General features: G+C 43.5%; 1 protein-coding gene and 1 pseudogene across 2 annotated transcripts; one reads left to right on the forward strand and one right to left on the reverse strand.

The window, feature by feature from the left end:
- Window positions 1–531: 531 nt before the first annotated feature.
- On the reverse strand, window positions 532–16,784 carry Mob1a (MOB kinase activator 1A). 2 transcript variants are annotated; one of them, XM_051202941.1, is made up of 6 exons: window positions 16,674–16,784; window positions 12,254–12,420; window positions 9,481–9,574; window positions 8,482–8,615; window positions 4,694–4,857; window positions 532–3,528 (listed from the first exon to the last, which is right to left on the reverse strand). In XM_051202941.1, the coding sequence occupies exons 1-6, from the start codon at window positions 16,685–16,687 to the stop codon at window positions 3,451–3,453; spliced, it is 651 nt and encodes a 216-aa protein (XP_051058898.1). In that variant the 5' UTR covers window positions 16,688–16,784; the 3' UTR covers window positions 532–3,450. The 2 variants fall into 2 exon arrangements, with proteins under 2 accessions (XP_051058898.1, XP_051058899.1); XM_051202942.1 differs by having other exon boundaries at window positions 12,254–12,417; window positions 16,674–16,783.
- Window positions 16,785–19,648: 2,864 nt separating this feature from the next.
- On the forward strand, window positions 19,649–19,742 carry LOC127235894 (uncharacterized; annotated as a pseudogene).
- The last annotated feature ends 2,156 nt before the right edge of the window (window positions 19,743–21,898 follow it).

The raw sequence follows: 21,898 nt of genomic DNA on the forward strand, positions 1-21,898 counted from the left end.
GTTATTAAATGTAATGTAAACGTCTGTGTTTCTCAATAGGCCGTTGGACCTCCAAAGAGGTTGTGACCCACAGGTTGAAAACCCCTGTTCTACAGGACCGTCCTGGCTAGTACAATGAGCTTGTTGGTAATTCTCCCACAACGGATGAGTGGCTATTTGGACTGGAGAAGGTTTTCAGGATATAGGAATATTTGACTTCAAGATAAGAAAACTAGTGAACCCAACAGCCTCCATCCTGTTTCCCAGGAATGTACGTAAGGCCTGGAGTCCCATGAGCATCCCAGGATGGAGACTGCTCATTTCTGTCTGGGGTGGATCTGCAGTAGTCAGAGGGATTTGTTCTTTGGAATAAGGCTCTGGTATTACATTGGTTTCATTTAGGAACTTCTCCTTCCTAAGCTTTAAGAAAGCAGATACTAAATGGTATGCAAAGACAACCATCCAAATTTAAACTGTAATCAAAATCCACAGAACCTGCAAAGATCCCATTTCTATATTTAAAGAAAAGCATGTTAACACACTTCAAAGCTATTTTTGCTTCCAATATAGTTTATTCTGATGAAGTTACAAAAGTAGATACAAAATACTTTTTAAAAAAGTACAGTTAACGACTTAGAAAAATAGACTAAGGCCCTAAAGGTTTAAAAATACAACATAGATTTCATTCCATGAGGAATTTTAAGTTATTTTAGATGGTAACCAAGACTACCTTATGCAAACAGTTTCTGATGCTGCTCTATAACCAGCCTGTGGAACACTGGCCATCCATTTATTTGGCTTTACTTGTTTGATACTTTACTCTGAGAAAACCCTGTGAATCTCAACGCAGCTGCTTTAGTAAAATTACCAATTGCACATGTACTCCAAAGTCCCTCAGAGCCCAGCGTCAAAGTTGAATATAAAACAGGAAGACCACTAGCCTCCTCTCTTCCTCTGCTAGGATGTTCCCTGACCTCAGGAGGAAAGACCATGACTGCAGAAGGCTCAGCAGCTCGTGTCCAAGCTGGCACTGTTCAGGCCTCCACACTGACAGGGGAGAGCTCACAGAGCAGAGGGGCCCTGGCACCATGACCACAGTCTTCAGGCCTGATTTGTTGATGCTTCTGAGGTAATGACGTCATGTCTGAGAAGCTCTACTGCTTATAGGATCTTAGGGCTTAGAGAGAAGCCTTTGCTTCAAGTCATGAAGAACACAGACCTGCAGCTGTCCAGGGAGCAGTCGTGGGAACTAGAGCTCTGCAGACCAGGGTATAAGAACCTTCGGAACTGGTTGCTGGTAAGTTACTTCACTGTGATGTAGTTTGTGTTGACTGAATAAAGGAAGTCCTGGAAGTTAATGCACCACAGGGCTAAGGTGGAATTCACCAGGCAACTGGAAGCCACTGTAACACATCAGACAGGGCAGCTGACTCCTGGGGAGGCGGGGGGTGGGGCAGATAAACCCAGGACAGACTGATGCCTTCGGTGTTATGTGTAGTGCCCACTAGCCATGCTCTGCCTCACAGGTGAGCAAACATCACAATGTGTGCACTGCGCAGGTCAATTTGGGAGTCTGGCACTGTTTCATTTAAAAAGGAAAAATGGGGGGGGGGGCCACAGAAGAGACACTCAAGTTTCAAAACAGCAACAAGGGTCGTTTTATGTCCCATTAGAGCTGCCTCCATGTCTTAGCATCTACCCCGCTGGAGCTCAGTCATGGAGAGGAATTTGTCAGTGAAATATATGCAAAGGAAAGAAATCTTTGACTTGAAACTGTGATCATAAAAATGATTGTGCCCAGTTGAGAAAGAATCTCACATAAGCAAATCAAATGGGATCTGGCTGAAGGGGTGATGTGTTCTCAGTGGCATCTAGAAGCCCGCTTTCTGTCTGCAGGTAACTTTCATACACTTGCAAAACATCTGACATCTGAACCTTTGCACACACTTGCATTAGGAAGTGCTTCCAAACTCGGCTTTTTCCCTAAACCGTTATCCCACCTTGAATTCCTCTGTGATGTGTAGATTCAGCAAAATTCTAAGCATATTTAAGAACGTATTAAAAATGAGTTACTAAACTGGAGTTTCTAAGAAATTCTTTCTTGTACAGTTTAGTGGAATAAAAAAATAGAAAAACCTCATCAACTGTAACCTTTGTAAAGCCCCACAGGTGGCCAGTGAGCACTGTGCAGGTGGTCCCAGCTCTGACACACAGAATGCTGATAAACTACAGCGCTGGCCATTGGGCAAGTGTCCAGGACACTGAGGAAGATCTGAGGACCAAATGAAGAGCAGGTGCCTTCCTCAATAAAGAAGTCTTTTATCCTGATAGGATGAGGAAACTTTCAAGTTTTGATACAAAGACAAAGTGGGAGAGAACCCTAAGAGCTCAACGCGCCTCTGTGTAGTGACACATGAAGCAGAGTAGCTATTACCTCACTCCCCTCGCCGGGTCCCCAGCTCTCCCTCCAACAGGCAGCAGGAGACCTTCTGCAGGCACACAGCCTCGAGCTACATTTTTCCTTATTGCCACAAAGTCTGCATTTCTACACATAAACATTAGGTTTCAATTTGCAGGAAAAACATGGAATCACATAGGAAATGATCAAATATTCTAAATACTTTTTTCTATTGTCCCCTCTAGAACTGCAAGGCCTCACGGATCATCAATGAACACAGGGGCTTGGAGGCTGAGTCTGTCAGTTTTTTGGAGTTCATGATGTCTGCCAAAACCTAGGTGAAGGGTTTCTCTCCTGATGACAGACTCCTACTGTGTCTGTGTCTTGTCTGTCTAGATGAGGATGTGGACACAATCGCAAAAAAAGTTTAAAAAGTCACTTAAAATAACTTTGGTTAATCTCATGCCATAGATGCCTGTGATTTCAGCCTTGTGGATTTTGCAAAACAAACTTTTTCAGCAGCAAGTTCACCATGTAGCCCAGGCTAGCCTCCAAAGTGCTAGCTATCCGGCATACACCATCATGCCTGGCTAAAAAAATACATTTATCTATAAACACCAGCACACAGACAGGAATCTAGAAGACTATTTAAGGTGAACCGGCAGCTCTAAATGCTGGAGTTAGAAGTGGAACACAATTTCAATTTGTAACATAAAGCAAAACTCACGTTACGGCTGAAAATCCTTAAAGTCCATTATGCTGTTACATGGAAAAACTCAATCGTTTTCTTAAACCAAAGATCGGCAACAAACTAGAGATTAGTCATAAGGTTACAGCAAAGGACACTAACAGGACAGTGGTGGCCACACAGCAACTGACTTGGGTGTGCTATATAGGTCTTGTTCAGAAGCCATCCATCAGGCCAACCTACCTTTGGGACAATTTTCTCTGCAGACAACAAAATGGGTCTTTCTGATCCTGTTTTCTTATAGTCAGTATCACTAATCCATACCAGACAGCAATGAGTGCTAGCAGTAGACAGAGCGAGAGGGTAACTTTTCTAGAAGAAACATTTATCTGTCTTTAGATCCAAGCTTCTCAATTAATTCCTGAAGTGGTGCCAGCTCACGCCTATCAATCAGATTGAACTCCTGGAAAGAGAAGACAAGTAAAATTGAAACTCTTCCATGTCAACAGTGTCTGAGCTTAAGATCACCAGGTGTGACCAGGCCCCAGGAAGACCAAGACAAATCATGGCCTTTACAGTGCTGGGCATCAAGCTCCCTCCCTTCCTAACCAAACTCTGGGGAGTGAAAGAAACAGTAGCTGTGAGTGTTAAACATCAAAATGGAATGCATGACTTTATATACAGTGACCTAAACATCACAAACTAGACCTCTAGAGAACTTACACACACACACACGGCACAGAAACAGTGAGTGTGATATAGCCTTTGCACCAAACACAGAACCATAATCCATAAGAACCACAAAACTATCAGGTTTCTCTACTGCAAAATGACATTTTATATACAGAATTAATTGCCTAGCTCTAAAAGGAGTTTTTTGTTGTTTTGTTTGTTTTTTAATGTATGCCTGCAGGCCAGAACAGAGCACAAGATCTCCTTACAGATGGATGTGAGCCACCATGTGGGTACAAGGAACTGAACTCAGGACCTTTTAGGAAGAGCAGCCAGTGTTCTTAACCTCTGAGCCCCTCATTTTCTGCAGTTACAGGTGGTTGTGAGCTCCCTCATGCAAGTACTGGAAAATGGACGTGGGTCCCTGGAAGAGCAGGAAGTGCTCTTTACAGCTGGGCCAGCTGTCTTTTCTGGTTTTCTGAAACAAGGTCTCAGTGTGATAATTCTTTAGTACCTTTTTTAAATAATGGGAATTAGTCTGGGCTGTTGAAGTTCTAATTCTGAGTTAGTACAGGCAGCTGCATCCAAACAGGATGCTGTGTTCTCCCCTTTCTTTCTGAAAGCTCTAGTTACCTATTTTAGGCTTGAGTTACGTGCACATGTGTGCACACGCGTGTGGAAGCTGGGTCACTTACAGGGAGCTGTGAGCCTCCTGATATGGGTCCTGGGAACTGAACCCAGGTCCTCTGCAATAACTGTGTATGTTCTTAACTGCTGAGCCATCTCTCCAGTCCAGAGACACAGCCCTTCTATACTGTTTCATGAATCCGTGAAAGGGTACAAAGAGAACACTAAGGACAGAACAAACATTGTACTTAGACGTCTACATCTATGAATAAGACAGTGTTCTGAGTAATTATCGAGGCCCAAGTCAAAAGGCAATATGGCTCACCTACCTGAACAAAGAAAATAAAGTGCTTAAAGGAGGTGTTGAGATGGGCCTCCTCTTGCAACTGCATCACGGAGTCAAAGTGCTGGTGGTAAATATGGGCGTAAACCCTAAAGAGGCGCTTCAGAATAGTCTTAGCCACAGACATGAAGTTTTTGGGAAATGGGACACCTGTAATTGAACGCATACCTATTAGTCAAATGGTATAGCAGCCAATCTTGATATTATTCAAGCAACTACAGCACATAAGCTCAAGCACTCAAGTCTACTTCAGAGCACTGTCCATGTTCCTCACCCTGCACACTGATTGCCTACGACAGAAGCCGGAAGTGCATGGACTGCCGGTCCCAGTTCAGTCTCTCCCTGAGGTGGAATGCAGTAACAGGAAAACAAAATAGAAGATAGTCCTCAAGTCGCTAGAGAGCATTCTTCTTCCACATTATTCTGGAAAGTTAAAAGTAGGTCTTCATTTTCCTAGAGCCTGAAAAGGGGTGGTCCTTCCTGAAACAGAAGACGGGGACCTCCTTCCTTCTCAGAGAAAAACACCCCTTGAGAGAAAAACTGGAGGTGTGGAGACCTCTGGAAGCAGTACCATGGGCTAACTAGCCACACTCCTGACTAGTCTGGCTGGCAGAGCAAAGTCCTTAAGGAAAGGGGAAGCCTGAGGGCTGTATGTACCCGCTGAACACGTGGCTCTTGTCTCTAATTCAGGGTGGACCTGTGAGAGGCTATGGATTGACAGGAAGTCTGCTTCGAAAGCCAGTTCCTCTGAACCACTCTAAACTTTCAACCTCTCAGAAAACAGAGGCGTTTTACAGCATTCCTCCCGTGCATCTTTTTTCTTAAGGCAGCCCTTAAAAGCTTGATTGTTTAATAATAAATTGTGCTCATTTCTGTGGTATTCCCAACCGAGTCGTATATTACACTGGAGCTTATGAGCTATTTCTTTGGACAGATCTTCATAGGAAATTCCAAAACAGGTTTTAAAGTCAAACATCTTTTCTCTTAAAAGTCGTATCTTGCTAATGACTGAGATATGATAAGAGAAAAAAGAACAGTTCTAACCAACAAGATAAAATACTAGCAAAAATTACAACAATAATAGCTTAATGGGGACTTAAGACTAGACTTAGAATTATTACAGTAGAAAGAGAAACTGAGGAAAAAGGATTCTGAGGACATGATGGTGAGATTTTATAACCTCGGCTAGTAGGAGGTAGCAACAGGACCCAGCATTCAAGGTTATCCTTAGCTACACAGTGAATTCAAGGCCAAACTGAGCTAAATGAGATCTTGCCTCAAAAATGAAATGAACCTTAACTGGGTTAACATGTAAGCTGTTTTTAGTCTAAGTACTTCCCAAACTGAATTTAATAGAACATGTTCAAGTGGAGAATAAAGCAGTGAGAAAGGGCATGCAAGGGTTAACAGAAGGCTGTTAGTAACACGTCTCACTCTGTAGCACAGGCTAGCCTTGAACTCCCAGCAATCCTCCTGCCTCAGCCTCTGGAGTGTTGGGACTGCAGGTATGATCCCAAAGGGCCCGCTGCCAAGCCTGATGACAGGAGTTCATGCTCTGGGACTCACGTGGTGGACGGTGAGAACCAACTCCCCCAAGCTGTTCTGACCTTGTTCACACCCAGACACACTGGGGTGGAGAGAATAGGCAAATAAATGTTTTTTAAACTGGTCTAAATGTTTAGATTATGAAGAAGAGCACAAGAAGAATCTGATCACCAGGCGGTGGCTCACACCTTTAATCCAGCACTCGGGAGGCAGGCAGACAGATCTGAGTTTAATGCTAGGATAGTATACAGAGTGAGTTCCAGGACAGGCTCCAAAGCTACACACCGGAGCCCTGTCTCGAAAGAAAAGGAATGAAAAAATCTGGTAAGAAGCCTCTCAGAGCCCAGGAACTGCAAGCAAGCTAACTTCATTCTCCAGTATAGTATCAAAACCAAAATAGTAGCAAGTTAGAAATGTGCTCCTAGAAGAACATTTTAGAAAGAAATGGAGAAGTTGGGGTGTAACTCAGTGATACACTAGCATGTGCTCAACTATGTGAGGGGGCCCTGGGCCTGACCTCCAGCACCAAAAGAATAATTGACAGTCATCAAAATAGATGAGGGCTGGAAAGATGGCACAGAGGCCCCTGGGTTCAATTCCCAATGACCACATGGTGGCTCACAAACATCTATAATGAGATCTGGTGCCCTCTTCTGGCCTGCAGGGACACATGCAGGCAGAACAATGTATAAATAATAAACCTTTAAAAAGAAAAAAAATTAAATAGGCAATGAGAAAATATCTGATAAAAACAGGCTGGTGGGGTGAGATGGCTTAACAAGTAAAGGCACTTACTGTTCAAGCCTGGAGATACAAATTCCATCCCCAGACGCCACATAAAGGCAAAAGGAGAGAACTAATTCCTCAAAGTTAGCCGCCACTCATGTACTGTGGCACATACACATAATTCTTAAAGAAAATTTTAAAAATCTATACCTTTTACTTTTTTTAGGCAGGGTCTCACACTACACAGCCTTGGCTAATCTGGAACTCAGAGATCATCCTTTGACAGTCCCCAGAGTGCTGGGATTAAAGGTGTAAATATGCCCAGCTAGCATTTAGTTTTACTTTGAGGAAAATGTTTCTGTATTTTTATGAAGAACACAGGGAGCTAACCCTGTAAGGTGATCTGAAACTATACAATTCCCACAAGGTTTACAAGGCCCTAAAACATGGCAGCTTGCTCTATACATGATTTAACTCAGGAAAGACTCACATCAAACCAGAACAAACTGGCTAATTTCAGAAAAAAATTTAAGCAGTGCTCAAAATAAAAACCCTGACAGCCTGAAGATTTAAAATGAATGAATAAAATAAACATAAGCAATGTCATTATCTAGAAATAAAGAAAACCTTTCTCACTGTTAAAATGCAATTTACGGTGGTGAGCAGCTCAGGGACAGAACACGTACCCAGCACACAATCCCAGCACCACAAAAAAAAAAAAAAAAAAAAAAAACCACTCATGTTCATTTTCTTATGAGCAAAATACCCTATATATAAGACCGAAGGTGCCCTAGGGGAAGAACACAGCTTACATGGCAAAGACCAACTATCTGTAACAAAGGACATAAACAGAACAAAATATATTTAATCTCATTAATATTTGTGTGTACACGAGCACAAGTGTATACATGCACACACTTTAAGGCTCATGTGGAGTCAGTAGACAACTTCCATCACCTGGGTCTCAGGGATCAAGCTCCAGCCACCAGGCTTGGTACTTTCTGAGCCATCTTGGTGGCCCCTTCATCAATATTAAACGGACACAAAGAGATGGCTCAGTGGGTCTGGTGCTTGCCATGAAAGCCTAACAACCTGATTTGAATACTCAAAATCCACATAAAGGCTGAACACAGTAGCACACATCTTTAATCCCGGCACTTGGGAGGCAGAGGCAGGCGGATCTCCATGAGTGCCAGGCCAGCTAAGACTACAGGGTGAGACCCTGTTTCAAAACAAACACATAAAGGTGTAAGGACCAAATCCAAGAAGTTGTCTGACCTGCACATACATGCCATGGTACGCTCATCACATACTCACAGTAATTATTTTAAGATACATCCAATTTAATCAAATTGGGAAAGATGAAGAAGTGGGCATGCTAGGGGAATATTCATGGGTACAAGCTCTTTTGGAGTGTGGCTCCCTCTGTTAAAATGATATAAAGTCAGCATTTCAAGATTACAGCCATCATTTAGAAAGAAAGGCAGTGCTGTAGTGACTTACCGATCTTCGAAGGGAAAAGGGTTTCGTCATCAAGCTGATCCTGAACCCAAGTCATCAAATAGTCGATATATTTTGGTGCAGAACATTTGATTGGCTTTTTAATATTAGTGCCATCTGCCCAATGGTACTCATACCTGCCGAGAGCGACAATGTGTTATTGACAGCTGTTAAGTCTGTAATCAAAACAGGTTCACATTTTGTCCACAAAAATTCTATGAGACGGGGGCTGGAGAGATAGCTCAGAGCTTAAGAGCACTGGCTGCTCTTCCAGAGGTCCTGAGTTCAATTCCCAGCAGCCACATGGTGGCTCACAACCATCTATAATGAGATCTGGTGCCCTCTTCTGGTGTGAGGGTATACATGTAGGCAAACAGTGTATACATAATAAATAAGTCTTTGTTTAAAAAAAAAAAAAATTCTATGAGACTTTAACAAATTATATAGGAAACTCTGAGCCTAATTTTAACCCAGTACCTTTAAGACAGATTCTTACTTCTAGATGTGCAGCTACTTTCATTAATTCTATATAGGTACCAGAAGAATGAGCAAATATTAAAAGACCACCTAAAAGTTCTTGTAAGAATTTAAACTCTAATCATTAAATTTTTTTAAAAAGACCTTTTGGACGGATCTAAGTCCCACTTCTTTTAAAATTACATTTGTGTGGGCATGAACCCAGAGCACATGCTAAGAACAACCTGCACGAGTCAGTCTTGGCAGCAAGTGCCTTCACCCTTTTGAGCCATCTCACTGGTCCCTAACTCAAATTTATGTATGTTTACTCCTATAATAAAGCAATACAATTACAATATAAATATTAAACACTGAGTACTTATTCATATTCCAAAGTAGTTAACGATAAGAGCTACTACTATGCAGTGAAGAACTTACAAACTGAATTATCTCTACATGAAGAAATAGGTGAGAATAATCTTTATTATTAGTTTATCAGTCAAAAAAACGTAATTCAAAAGCCTCTATATCAGGCTAGATGCATACCTGGGACCTGCAGACATGACTGGGCAGCTTGCCTCAGTGCAGAATTCTGTAATGGTTCCATATAACATGTTGATCTGATTGAAGAAATCCACAGCTGCAAAGACAATGCCATAACTATGTTAAGCATCTATGTAACCCATGACAAACCAAAGGAATAATAGACAGTATTTTCTTTTTTGAAATGGGGTCTATGTTGCTCAATGTAGTCTGGAACTCCTGGGCTCATTCAATGTTCCTGCCTAAGCTTCCCAAACAACTGGGATTACTGGAATACACTACCATGTCCAACTAAGCAAAAATCAAGAGCTGATTTAAGTCACTGTACTGTATTATTCTCTCCAAGGAGTTGGAAGATTCACAACTTATCAATTTACTAAAGTACATACCATTATTTGGTAGGAAAGAGGAAAAGGTGTTAGAGAACAAATGTATGGGAAGTTAGAGGCTGCATGCTACATTTCAAACGTCTGCTTCAGCATCTGACCACTCAAAAAGGACTGAGAGCCTGGCAGTGGTGGCCCACACCTTTATTCCCATCACTAGGGAGGCAGAGGCAGCCGATCTCTGTGAGTTCGAGACCAGCCTGGTCTATAAGAGCTAGTTCCAGGATAGGCTCCAAAGCCACAGAGAAACCCTGTCTCGAAAAACCAAAAAAAAAAAAAAAAAAAAAAAAAAAGGATTTAGAATCAAGTACCTAGTCTGGGTCTGTGCTGTGCTAACACAGGGTTTAAAAGATGAGTAATACAAGGCAGAAGAAGACGGGACTCACATGCCAACAGTAAGTGCTACAAGTTCAAAGAAAAGGTAACCCTGGGAAGGACCGCAGTCAGGGAGGACATTCCAAAGGAGCTTCCACTACATTTGGAGGATGAGGAGGAAGGAATGAGAGGTAAACTTGATTGGGTGTAAAGACTCAAAAATGCCATGATCCTGTGTAAAGGAGTACTTAAACATCTCATAAAAACTCCCTAACTTATAACCTTTCCTCTTAGTTATATTTAATTACTGTTGTTGTTTTTATGATTATTTTCAAGACAATGTTTCTCTGTGTATCTCTGGTTGTCCTGAAACTCAGAAATCTATTGCCTCTGACTCCCAAGGACTGGGATTAAAGGCATGTGCTACTATGTCGTGAATCTTAGTTATATTTTAAAGAAGCAATATTAGGCCTAATTTCTGTATTCTCACTAAAGAAGAGTAAGGCAGACGGTGCTATTTCATGGGTACGTGTAGGCCCAGACAGGTTCCAATTGCTTCTCTCTCTCTCGCATCTTCAGGAGGGTGCAATGGTCTGCAGGGCCTCCAGCATGCATGAGAGCAGATGGAGAAGCAAATTGAGGACCTAGCTAATGAGTAAGCTAAACAGTGAGAAAGATTCCCAAAGACATAAACCCATATTTCTCACTGAAACTTATTTTAGAAAATTGTTTTTAAATAAAAGTATTTGTTAGCATGGGAGAGGGTCATTTTAAATTAATCTAAATATACATATTTTTTCTCGGTTTAAGTTTCCAGTAACATTAGAGAGACTATACATAATTAAAACTTCTTTGACATGCTCAATAATGGTTTTTAAGACCTATTTTTACTAGGGGAATGTTCAGGTGCTGGTGAAGCCGGAGACATTGAGTCCTCCAAGAGTTAGAGTTAGAGACACCTGATGTTGGTGCTGGGAACTAAACTCTGGTCCTCTATAAGAGCGGTATTAGCTCTTAAACACTGAGCCATCTCTCTCCAGCCCTTCAGGAATTTTTAAGAGAGCGAAGGGACTCTGGGAACAAAAGTGTACATTTTTAACTATATTTTAAATTTTATTTATTGTGTGCATACACTTAAGCATGCAGATATGTCCATATACATGAAGCTCAGAAGACAATCCTCACTTTCCAACATGTGGATTCCAGGAACTGAACTCAGGCTTGGCAACAAGCATCTTTACTAGCTAAAACATCTTTATGGCCAGAGACCAAAAGGTCTATATTATTATTATAATATTATATATAATATATATATATTTTTAATATATAATATATATATTTACAGCAGTTAAGTTTCAAAGAAAAATCTGAAAGTGCAGGAGGCCAACACATGCCTTCAAAATCACGTAATTTGAGGTTTAATTTTAAAATATTTTAAGTTATGAGCATTGGTTATCTGTGTGTGAGTATATACATTTGCATCCAAGCACCTACAGAAGTCAGAAGAGATTGCTGAATTCTCTACAAGAACAGCAAGCACTCTTAATCACTGACACATTTTTCCAGACCAAACTCAATAACTTGAATAATATTAAAAGCCAGTGATGGGCCTTTAATCCCAGCACTCGGGACACAGAGGCAGGATAATCTCTAAGAGTTCAAGGTCAGGCTGTTCTACAGAGTGAACTCCAAAACAGCCAAAGCTTGAGAACCTTGTCTTGAAACCAAAAATTGAATAAAATTACAAGCAGGAATTTCCCTAAATAAGTAGTATTTTTCTTTGCTCAAACAACATACAAGCCTCCTACTTTGCATGTACATTTTTAGTTGACCTTACTCATGTCTTCACAATATTTTCCCCAGGAAACAGCCTAGAGCACTTAGTACTTCTCTTCAAGTCTCTCTCCTCAACCACACAAGCAAGTACTTTCAGAAGTAGAGTCTAAATGTATTTGTATTCGTGTTTTTATAGACAGTTGTTATATATTACACGTTTTATCTATAAAAGAAAATTCATTAAACAAGATCTTAGCAAACTCTATAAATCAACAAGTTAAACGTTCTTAAGAACTTACTGTTAACAGCAATCCATTCATTGAGGTCCTCTCCCTCTGGCAACATGACAGCTTGCCTCAGATTGCCACTTCCCAGAGTGGCTTCTGCATGTTTTAAGAGTTCATACTGATGGGAACCTTCAGGAATGTTCTTCTTTGGTTTGAATGTTTTCGAAGAGCGGCTGCTGCTGTTGGGTTAAAAATAAAAATGTATGATTTTTTTTTAGGAATGAAAGCAGACTGGCATTTTTGGCATATAAATGGCTCTATTAGGGGATTGGAAACATAGCTAAGCAGTTAAGAGCATATATTACTAATTTTTTTTTCTTTTTTTTGAGACAGGGTTTCTCTGTATTGCTTTGGAGCCTGTCCTGGAACTAGCTCTATAGTCTACAGACGAGGCTGGCTTCAAATTCACAGAGGTCCGCCTGCCTCTGCCTCCTGAGTGCTGGGAGATTAAAGGTGGGCGCCTCCAACACACACACACACACACACACACACACACACACACACACACACACACAATAAATATTGGAATAAACATATTGATAATAAAAATTGTTCCCTCAAGGGCTGGAGAGATGGATGGTTCAATGGTTAAGAATTCTAGCTTCTCTTCCAGAGGTCCTGAGTTCAATTTCCAGTGACCACATAGTGGCTCACAACTATCTATAATGAGATCTGGTGCCCTCTTCTGGCCTGCAGGCAGAACACTGTATAAACAATAAATCTCAAAAAAAAAAAAAAAAAAAAAAAAAAGGCGCCCATAGGCTCACACATTTAAATGCACCATTTGAAAGGATTAGGTGTGGCCTTGTTGGAGAAAGTGTATCATGAGGTGGCCTCCGGGGCCCGCCTCTCCCTGCCGCCTGCCCCCCCTCCCGCCTGCACCCCTGGTGTGGAACCCCAGTCACTTCCTTAGCACCATGCCCGCCTGTGTGCCGCCTGCCACGCTCCCTGCTGTGACCACAGTGGACTAAACCTCTGAAACTGTTAAGCAAGCCCCACTTAAATGCTTTCCTTTACAACAGCTGCCATGGTCTTAATGTCTCTTCACAGCAACGGAACACTAAGATAAGGAGGATATTTGGGGCTTGCTGGCCAGAACAGGGAGAAAGAGTTCCAAGTTCAGAGACCTTGCCTCAAAGAAAGAGGCAAAGAGTGACAACAGGGCCCCTAGTGCCCTCTTCCAGCCTCTGTGCACCAGGGACACACACACACACACACACACACACACACACACACGTGTGCACCAGGGACACACCCACACGTGTGCACCAGGGACACACCCACACACGTGCACCAGTGACACACCCACACCCGTGTGCGCACCAGTGACACACACACGTTGCACACCAGGGACACACCCACATAGGTGTGCGCACGTTCCAGCCACACATCTACATACATGAAACAAGTGAAATATTCAGAATCTTAGTGAAGGAACAGCACCACAATTTGCTACACAGGGCAATTTGTTATTCCCCATCTTCCAGAGCATTTTAACCAGGGGCGCACTCTAGATTCCAGTGCTTGTAATGGCAGCATCTTTTAACAAACCTACACTCCATCTTCCTGTAGGCCTGACTCTTAGATTTGGACAGCACAAAATATCGTGGGATGCGGTCTAGTAATAAAGAATGAACAGGCACATATGTTCACACAAAGATTCAAAACACAGCTGAACACATTACAGAACCAAATTAGAGCAGAGCCTATTTTGCCCATAGAAAGCACTAAAACAACAAAATAGAAAAACCATCAAAAGAATACATTCCAGAATTTATGATAACTTCTAAGATGAGTTAAGAACAGACCAGTGGATTTACACCTCACCTGAGAAATGTGAATTTTAAGTAGTGAAGAAAGAATTATGAAAGCACTACACACACAAAATAAATAAATAAATAAATAATTAAATAAATATCATACTTTATAAAGAACAAGATTCAGTAGGGAAGTATTAAGTCAGAAAGACAGCCCAGGAACACATGGATTGGAAACTGAATGACAGGACACTAAATATGGAGAATAAGTGATTTCTTAAGATTCAATATGATCTTATTATAAATTAAGATTTGTGTGCTGGGACGTGGTGGCCCACACCTTTAATCCCAGCACTAGGGAAGCAGAAGCAGGCAGACCTCCGAGAGTTTAAAGTCAGGCTGGTCTACAAAATTAGTTCCAGGTCAGCCAGTGCTGTTACACAGAGAAACCCATCTTGACAAACCACATTAGTGTTTCAAAGGCTAGAGATGGCTCAGTGATTAAGAAAACTTACTGATTTTGCAGATGACTGGGGTACAGTTCCCAGCACCCACATGGTGGCTTACAACCATCCACAACTCCAAGTTTTTTTTGGGGGGGGGGTCAAAACAGGGTTTCTCTGTGTAGCTTTGGAACCTGTCCTGGAACTCCCTCTGTAGACCAGGCTGGCCTTGAACTCAAAGAGATCCACCTGCCTCTACCTCCCAAGTGCTGGTGGAACTAAAGGCATGGGCCACCAACACCGGGTCATAACTCAAGTTCTAAGGGATCTTGAAGTTGGATTTTATTACTCTTTACTCTTGAGGGGTGAGGGGCACCACCCAGCTCCCAAATGAATACACAGACTTATTCTTACTTATGAATGCTCAGCCTTGGCTTGGCTTATTTCTAGCCAGTTTTCTTAAGTTAGCCCATCTACTTCTGGTTTTTACCTTTTTGTATTTCTGTATATCTTTTCTTTACTTCTTACTCCCTATCTGTTGTGTGGCTAGCTGAACCCCCCCCCCAATCCTCCCTCCTCTCTGGAACCTAGATTTTTCTTCCTATTTATTCTCTCTGCCTGGCAGCCCCAGCTATCCATTCTCCTGCCTAGCAATTGGTCATTCAGCTCTTAATTAAACCAATCAGGTGTTTTAGACTGGCAAAGTAACACAACTTCACAGAGTTAAATGCAACATAAAAGGACACAGCTTTGCATCATTAAACAAATGTTCCACAGCAGAAACAAATGTAACACGCCTTCAACTAATATTCCACAACAGGATCTGATGCCCCCTTCTGGCATTCATGGGTACTGGACGTAGAAGATACACATCCATACATGCAGGCAAAACACAAACAAAAAGTAAAAAATCTTAAACTGGGCATAATGGCATACATCTTTAATCCCAGCACTCTAGAGAGAGAGGCAGACACATTTCTTTGAGTTTGAGACCAGCCTGATCTACATAGTGAGTTCTAGGACAGCCAGAGCTCCATAGTGAGACCCTGTCTCAAAGAAACAAAAAGTAACTAAATCTTGTAAAAGTATATCCATGCTTCATGATGGCATCAAGACAGTTAAATAATCCAGAGGATGGAAGAAACCATTTGTAAGTCATAGATGTGATAAGACACTCAAATCTATGAAGAATTTTTACAACTCAAACCAAAAAGACCACTGCACCACATATACACATATATGACATTTGGGAATGTCACAGTGAAATCCACTGATTTGTACAGTTAACGGGTGTTAACAAAATAAAAGGAATCTGATTTTAAAAAAGGAAAAGGCTCCCAAAAGGCTTTATCCTCAAATAGCATGAAACCAAGAAATTCTACTTCACACTCAAGCATAACAAGACAACTGACAGATGTGAATTGGAAAATTTTGAAAACTCATATAGTGAGGTAGGAACAGAAAATGCAGTGCATAGCTTGATAGTGCCTCAAAAGACTAACGTAACAATTCACTCTTAATGGCCTGGAGGGAGCTAACACACACACACACACACACACACACACACACACACACACACGTTCACAACAGCGTTATTCAGAATAGCCAAAGAGTGCAAGACACTAACCTCACCTAGTTGAAGACCTACAGACAATCCACAGGAAGTCAAGTTTTTATTTATTTATTTTTTTAACTAGAGTGCCCGGGATAGTGGTCAGCTCTACACCCAAGTACACCCAGGCAACACTAACTATATTCGGTACGTGTGTGCGTACGCGTGCACACATAGATATGTGTATGTACACACTCATGCACACATATAGAAGAGAACATACATTTGAAAGGGAAATGAGAGGACATTGGACAGAAGCGTGGATATGATGGAAAAATAACCGCATCTACTAAGTTCTCAAAAAAAAAAAAAAAACTAAAAACCTTTAAAAAGAAGAAGTCCCAGCGCCCGGGGGAGGCAGAGGGGTCAGCCTGGGCTAACCACACTTACAGCAGGCCTGTCCCGGTGGCCTAAGCTACGGCGGGAGGGAGGCGGCCAGGGTCGAGGCTGCGTGGACTGCAGCAGGGAGAAAAACTCAGTAAGGAGCCAGCGGCCGGCCGGCTGCTCCAAGGCAAACCCGTGCGGAACCACTGTGAACCTGCACGCCGGCCTGCCCGAACCTTTCCCGACGCGGCACGTCCGGCCCCGTCTACCCCGCCCGCCCGGCCCCGCCCACTCACAAGAGGAAGCTCATCCTCGCTAGCCCGAGGGGCCGCGGCCCCCGCCCCAGGCCGACTCCGCGCCGCCGCGGGCACCGGAACGCGGAGAGCGGCTAAGCAGGGCCGCCGAGGCGAAGCTTCACGGCCCGGCCCGGCGCTGCCCGGGCGTGGAACTGGGTCCCAGCCGCCGCGAAACAGCACGGACGGCAGCGCCCTCCGCCGCCGCCGCCTCCCGCACTTCCCGGAGCCGAAATGCGGAAGCAGCGCGATCTCGCGAGACCGGGCTTCCGCCCGCGGCGCCCCGCCCAGCCCGCCCCGCCCCTTACTGGGCTCAGCCAATCAGCGTCGCGTGGGCCCGGGAAGGGGGTGGGGACAGCGCCCTTACCGCGGGATGCTAGGGATGCTCTGTGGCTGCTTTGCTGTTTATTTTGACTTTGAATTCCTGATCCTCCTGCCTCTGCCTCCAAGTGCAGGGATACAGGCTCGAGCTGCCATGCTGGGCTGCTTTTATTAGCTTTTAAAAACGTTGGTTACAATTTTGTATTTATCAGTGTGTGTGATACACACGTGTGTAAGGACCACGTGTTGGGAGTTGGGCCATGCAGGAGAGCGAGGTCCAACCAGGTTTGTCAGGCTTGTTCAGTGAGCGTTTACATTTTATTTTTTGACTTATTAACATCTGTAACTTCTGCAGTTTTGTTGTTATGTGATTTAGAGTGTGTGCCTTGGTACAGGTTTGTGGATCTGTCTTTTTCTGGTTTTTAGACAGAGTTTCACCATGTAGTCCTTCTGTCCTGGGTCTCACTATGTAGGCAGAGATCTGCCTACCTCTGCCTCTCTGCGTTTTACTTATTAATTTTGTAATTATAATCATTCTTTTATTCATTTGTTTTTTGGTTTTTTTCAAGACAAGAGTTTCTCTTTGTAGCCCTGACTATTCTGGAACTCAATCTGTAGACCAGGCTGACCTCAGACACAGAGATACAACTGCCTCTGCCTTCTGAGTGCTGAGAGTAAAGGCGTGTGCCACCACTGCCCCACTGTTAATTATATTCTTTAAATAACATATTACTAATGTTTAAGTCTGTGTCCTTGTGTTTATATCAAGGCAGACCAGGCATGGTGGTGCATGCCTTTAATCCCAGCACTGGGGGACAGAGGCAAGTCGATCTCTGTGAATTCACAGCCAGCTTGGTCTCCATAGCAAGCTCCAGGACAGCCAGGACTTCATAGACTATATGTATGTATGTATGTATGTATATATATATATACACACACACATATATATGTACATATATATTGTATGTGTCTGTGTGCATTATGTATTTATGTATAGATACATATATAATATTTATGACTTGGATACTGGAGAGATGGCTTAGTAGTTAAGAGTACTTGTTACTCCTGTATAGTGCCCAAGTTCAGTTCCCAGCATCCACAACTGTCTGTACCCCGTTCCAGAGGATCTAACACCCAATCCTGGCCTCTGCAAGCACCAGTTGCCTGTGTGTTCTGTATTCATGGACAAAATAAAAGTAAATCCTCTTTTAAAAAGAGAATAAGGTGAGTTAGTGGTGGCACATGCCTTTAATCCCAGTACTTGAGAGACAGAGGCAGGCGGATCTCTGTGAGTTCGAGGCCAGCCTGGTCTACAAGAGCTAGTTCCAGGATAGGTTCCAAAGCCACAGAGAAACCCCGTCTCAAAAAACCAAAAGAGAAAGAAAGGAAGGAAGGAAGGAATAAATGACAGAATAAAGGAACTCCAGATTTTTTTCACCTTTTAGTGGAATAGTTCTTAAAGTTGTAAAATTATTAAGTCTATGAGGGGGCGGAGGGAGACAGGTGTTTATCAGTGAAAGCTCTCAGTATGGTCACTGTAGAGAGAAAGCCTTAGGGATTTGGGGGGAAATCCCTGGTCAATATTTAAAGAGGATATCAATATAATCCACTAGGGGATCAAAGATAAAGTTTCCCAGCGAGTAAGGGGAGGGGAGAGAAGATAGCTAATTGCTATTGCTCCAGAGCAGTTTGGTGTCCACCAGGAGGGGGACCAAAGATTGGGTGATTTAATCCCTCTGGCTCAGCAGGAGAGAGATAGCTTCCTACCATCTGGTTACAGCAGATGTGGGAAACAGAAGGTAAGCAGCAGCCGAAATGACTATTCCGTCCCACCTTTTCTGAACCACCCCCCACCCCACCCCCACTGCTAACCCTGTTCAGTATTCAGTTCCCCTTTTGAGCTTCCTCTGGCAAAATTGGCAACCTTGACTTTTCATCTGTGTAAGCACCCCACACCCTCGTTTGCAGAACTCCAGCTTGACCCTACCCTCACCCACACAAAGCCTCTTCCCTGCCTTTGGACACCTCAACGTCTTTCCTCTCCCAGGCAGTTGGCACTGTCTTGGGCTCGCTTTTTGGGCCCCCTCCCAGTGAATGAACAAAGACATTAAAGTTTCTAAGATGTTCCTCCTCCCAATCTCATATTGCAGACTGCAAAGAGAAATCTCAATTTATCAGAAACAAAAAAACCCACTCATGTAACATGGAAGTGTCCATTGTGAAAATGACTTAAAGTCCCTGGTCAGGCTTACTGTGTTTGCCATATACCTCTGCAGACAAACCACTTGACCATCCTGGAGGTTGGCTCAGCTAAATAAGGTAGGGGTGTGTGTGTGTGTGTGTGTGCTTTATTTTTACCTCGTGTATCACAAGCTGATCTCAAGCTCACCATGTAATCTCTCAGCACTTGGGAGGCAGAGATAAGCAGCTGTCTGTGAGTTTAGAGCCAGCCAGGGTTATATAATGAGATTGTGTCTCCAACAAAACAACACAGCACAGACCCACTATGTAGCTGAGGATGTCCTTGAATTCCTGCTCCTCCTGACTCTACCTCCCAAGTGCTAGGAATACGGGCATGGCACTGTGATGAGGGAAAGCACACAATTGATGAAGATCGTTGAAAGATTGAGACAGGAGAGATAAAATAGACTGAATATTCACTTTGGCAGTGTATACACTAAAATTGGAACATTGCAGAGATTTAGCATGGCCCTTGTTTAAGGATGATATGCAAAAAAATTTCTGATCTTTACTACCAAGCTTAACAACCTGAGTTTGGTTCCCAGGACCCAGGTCGAAGGAGTGAACGGACTCCCACAAGCTATATCTACTTCCACATACACATGGTGACACACCCAACCCCCAGCTCCAACAGACACAAAGAAGTAAGTTTTAAGAAATAAAGACTATAACAGGGCGGCGGTTGGGAGGCAGGTGGATCTCTGAGTTCAAGGCCAGCCTGGTCTACAAAACCAGTTCCAGGACATTCAGGACTGTTACACAGAGAAATCCAAATAAAAAAGAAAGACAGACAGACTGGGCCAGGTGTGGTGGCACACACCTTTTATCCCAGTACTCGGGAAGTAGAGGCAGGCAGATCTGAGTTTTAGGCCAAACTGATCTACATAGTGAGTTCCAGGACAGCCAGAGCTTCCAGTGAGACTCTATCTCAAAAACAAACAAAACTGGAAAATTGGAGTGTCAGTGAAGCTGAGTCCGCAGAAGATGACCTTGTGCAGTGTGGAGGTGGGGTGAGAGGCACTGCTCAGAGCTGAACCCACGAGCACAGGCTCAGAAGCAAGCAGGAGTTTGCTACCGAAAGAACGGAAACAGCAAAGGCTGTGACGAGACTGTGAGAAGCCGGAAAGTGAAGGGAAGAAACCAGCCGCTGGACGCTTGGCCCCTCTTCATAGGAAGGAGTACAAACATTAATTCTGTGTGTGTGTGTTCGCGCGCGTGCACACGCACGCACGCTATACTAACATGTTCTGAGGGTGTGTGCATATGTGTGTGCAAGTACCTATGAAAGGCAGAGGTTGGTATTGGGTATCTTTGTCTATTGATCAACACACACACACACTATCTTTCCCTCCCTCTCTCCCTTCCTTTCTTTCTTCCTATCTTTCTAGATAGCATTTCACTATGTGACCCAAGCTGACCTGGAACTTGATATGTAGACCAGGCTGGCCTCAAACTCACAGAAATCTGCTTGCCCTGGCTCTGGAGTCCTGAGATTAAGGTGTGTGCCACCATGCCCAGCTCAACAACCTAGTTTTAAAAAGGACTCATTATTTCAAATTGTGTGCACCTGTGTGTGTGGAGAATTCATGGAGGAGTACAGACAGGTGCCTGCAGAGGCTGGAGTGGCTGGGTCCCCAGGCAGGTGTGAGCTGCTCATCAAGGGCACTGGAAACTGAACTTCTCCACTCTGCAAGAACAGTATATTCTAACTGCTGAGCTGTCTCTCCAGCCGGCAACCACCAGGGGCCTTTACTACACCGAGAACTCACTAGGAGACTAGGCCAGCTGGCCCAAGAGCACCAAGACCCTCCAAGATCCTCCTGTGTCGACTTCCCAGGCCGGGCTTACAGTCATGGCTTTTACATGGGTGTTGGGGATCCAAACTCTGATGCTCATGCTTTTGCTGAGTAAGCCACCTCCTCAGCACCGTTTAAAAGGGGAAGCAGACTCAGGTGAGGGGACACAGCTGTAACCTCGGTGTGGTAAGCCTGAGGCAGGCTGGGAAGTGGTGGTCCTCGCCATTAATCCCAACACTCAGAAGGCAAGGCAGGTGGATCTCTGCATTTGAGGCCAGCCTGTTCTACAGAGAGAGAGAGAGTTCTAGGACAAGGCTGTGCAGAGAAACCCTGTCTAACAACAACAACAACAACAACAAAAGGAAATCTGAAGCAGAAAAAAAATGCTACATAGCAAGACCCCAATTTTAAAAACCATACAAAAACTCAAAAAAGCCCGAGGGACCTTGGAGATGTTCTTGCTGACAAGTCTGACCGAGTTCAGTCCACAGAACTTGAATGGTGGAGGAGACTTCTGCGGGTTGTCCTTTGACCTCCACACACGCACCAGTGCACAGGTGTGTTCACACACACATTTTTACAGAAATAAAGTTGTTGAAGATGGAGGGATAGGGTTAGGTCTTCGAGGGCTCAGGCAGATAAAACAAATTAAGACCTATTTTAGGAAACAGTTATGCAAGTTCAGGGCAGGCAGGGAAAGCTGGGCATGTTAGGAGGCCGTGTGAAAGAGAAGAGGCTCTCACCCCAGAGCTCGGTGGAAGCCTCTTGTCAGCTGAGATTCAAGGGTTCCAGAACAATTAACGTTTGTTTAAGGCCTTTCTCCCTTCCCAGCAACAAACCTTCAATTTTCTTGGAATTTCACCAACAGCC

Source organism: Phodopus roborovskii, unplaced genomic scaffold, assembly GCF_943737965.1.
Source record: "Phodopus roborovskii unplaced genomic scaffold, PHOROB, whole genome shotgun sequence".
Taxonomy (NCBI): domain Eukaryota; kingdom Metazoa; phylum Chordata; class Mammalia; order Rodentia; family Cricetidae; genus Phodopus; species Phodopus roborovskii.

Coding starts and splice junctions, on each gene's coding strand:
- Mob1a (XM_051202941.1), bottom strand. Junction 9,575..12,253: donor TGAATGGATTGCTGTTAACA/GTAAGTTCTTAA, acceptor TTGTCTTTGCAG/CTGTGGATTTCTTCAATCAG. Junction 8,616..9,480: donor GTCATGTCTGCAGGTCCCAG/GTATGCATCTAG, acceptor CGCTCTCGGCAG/GTATGAGTACCATTGGGCAG.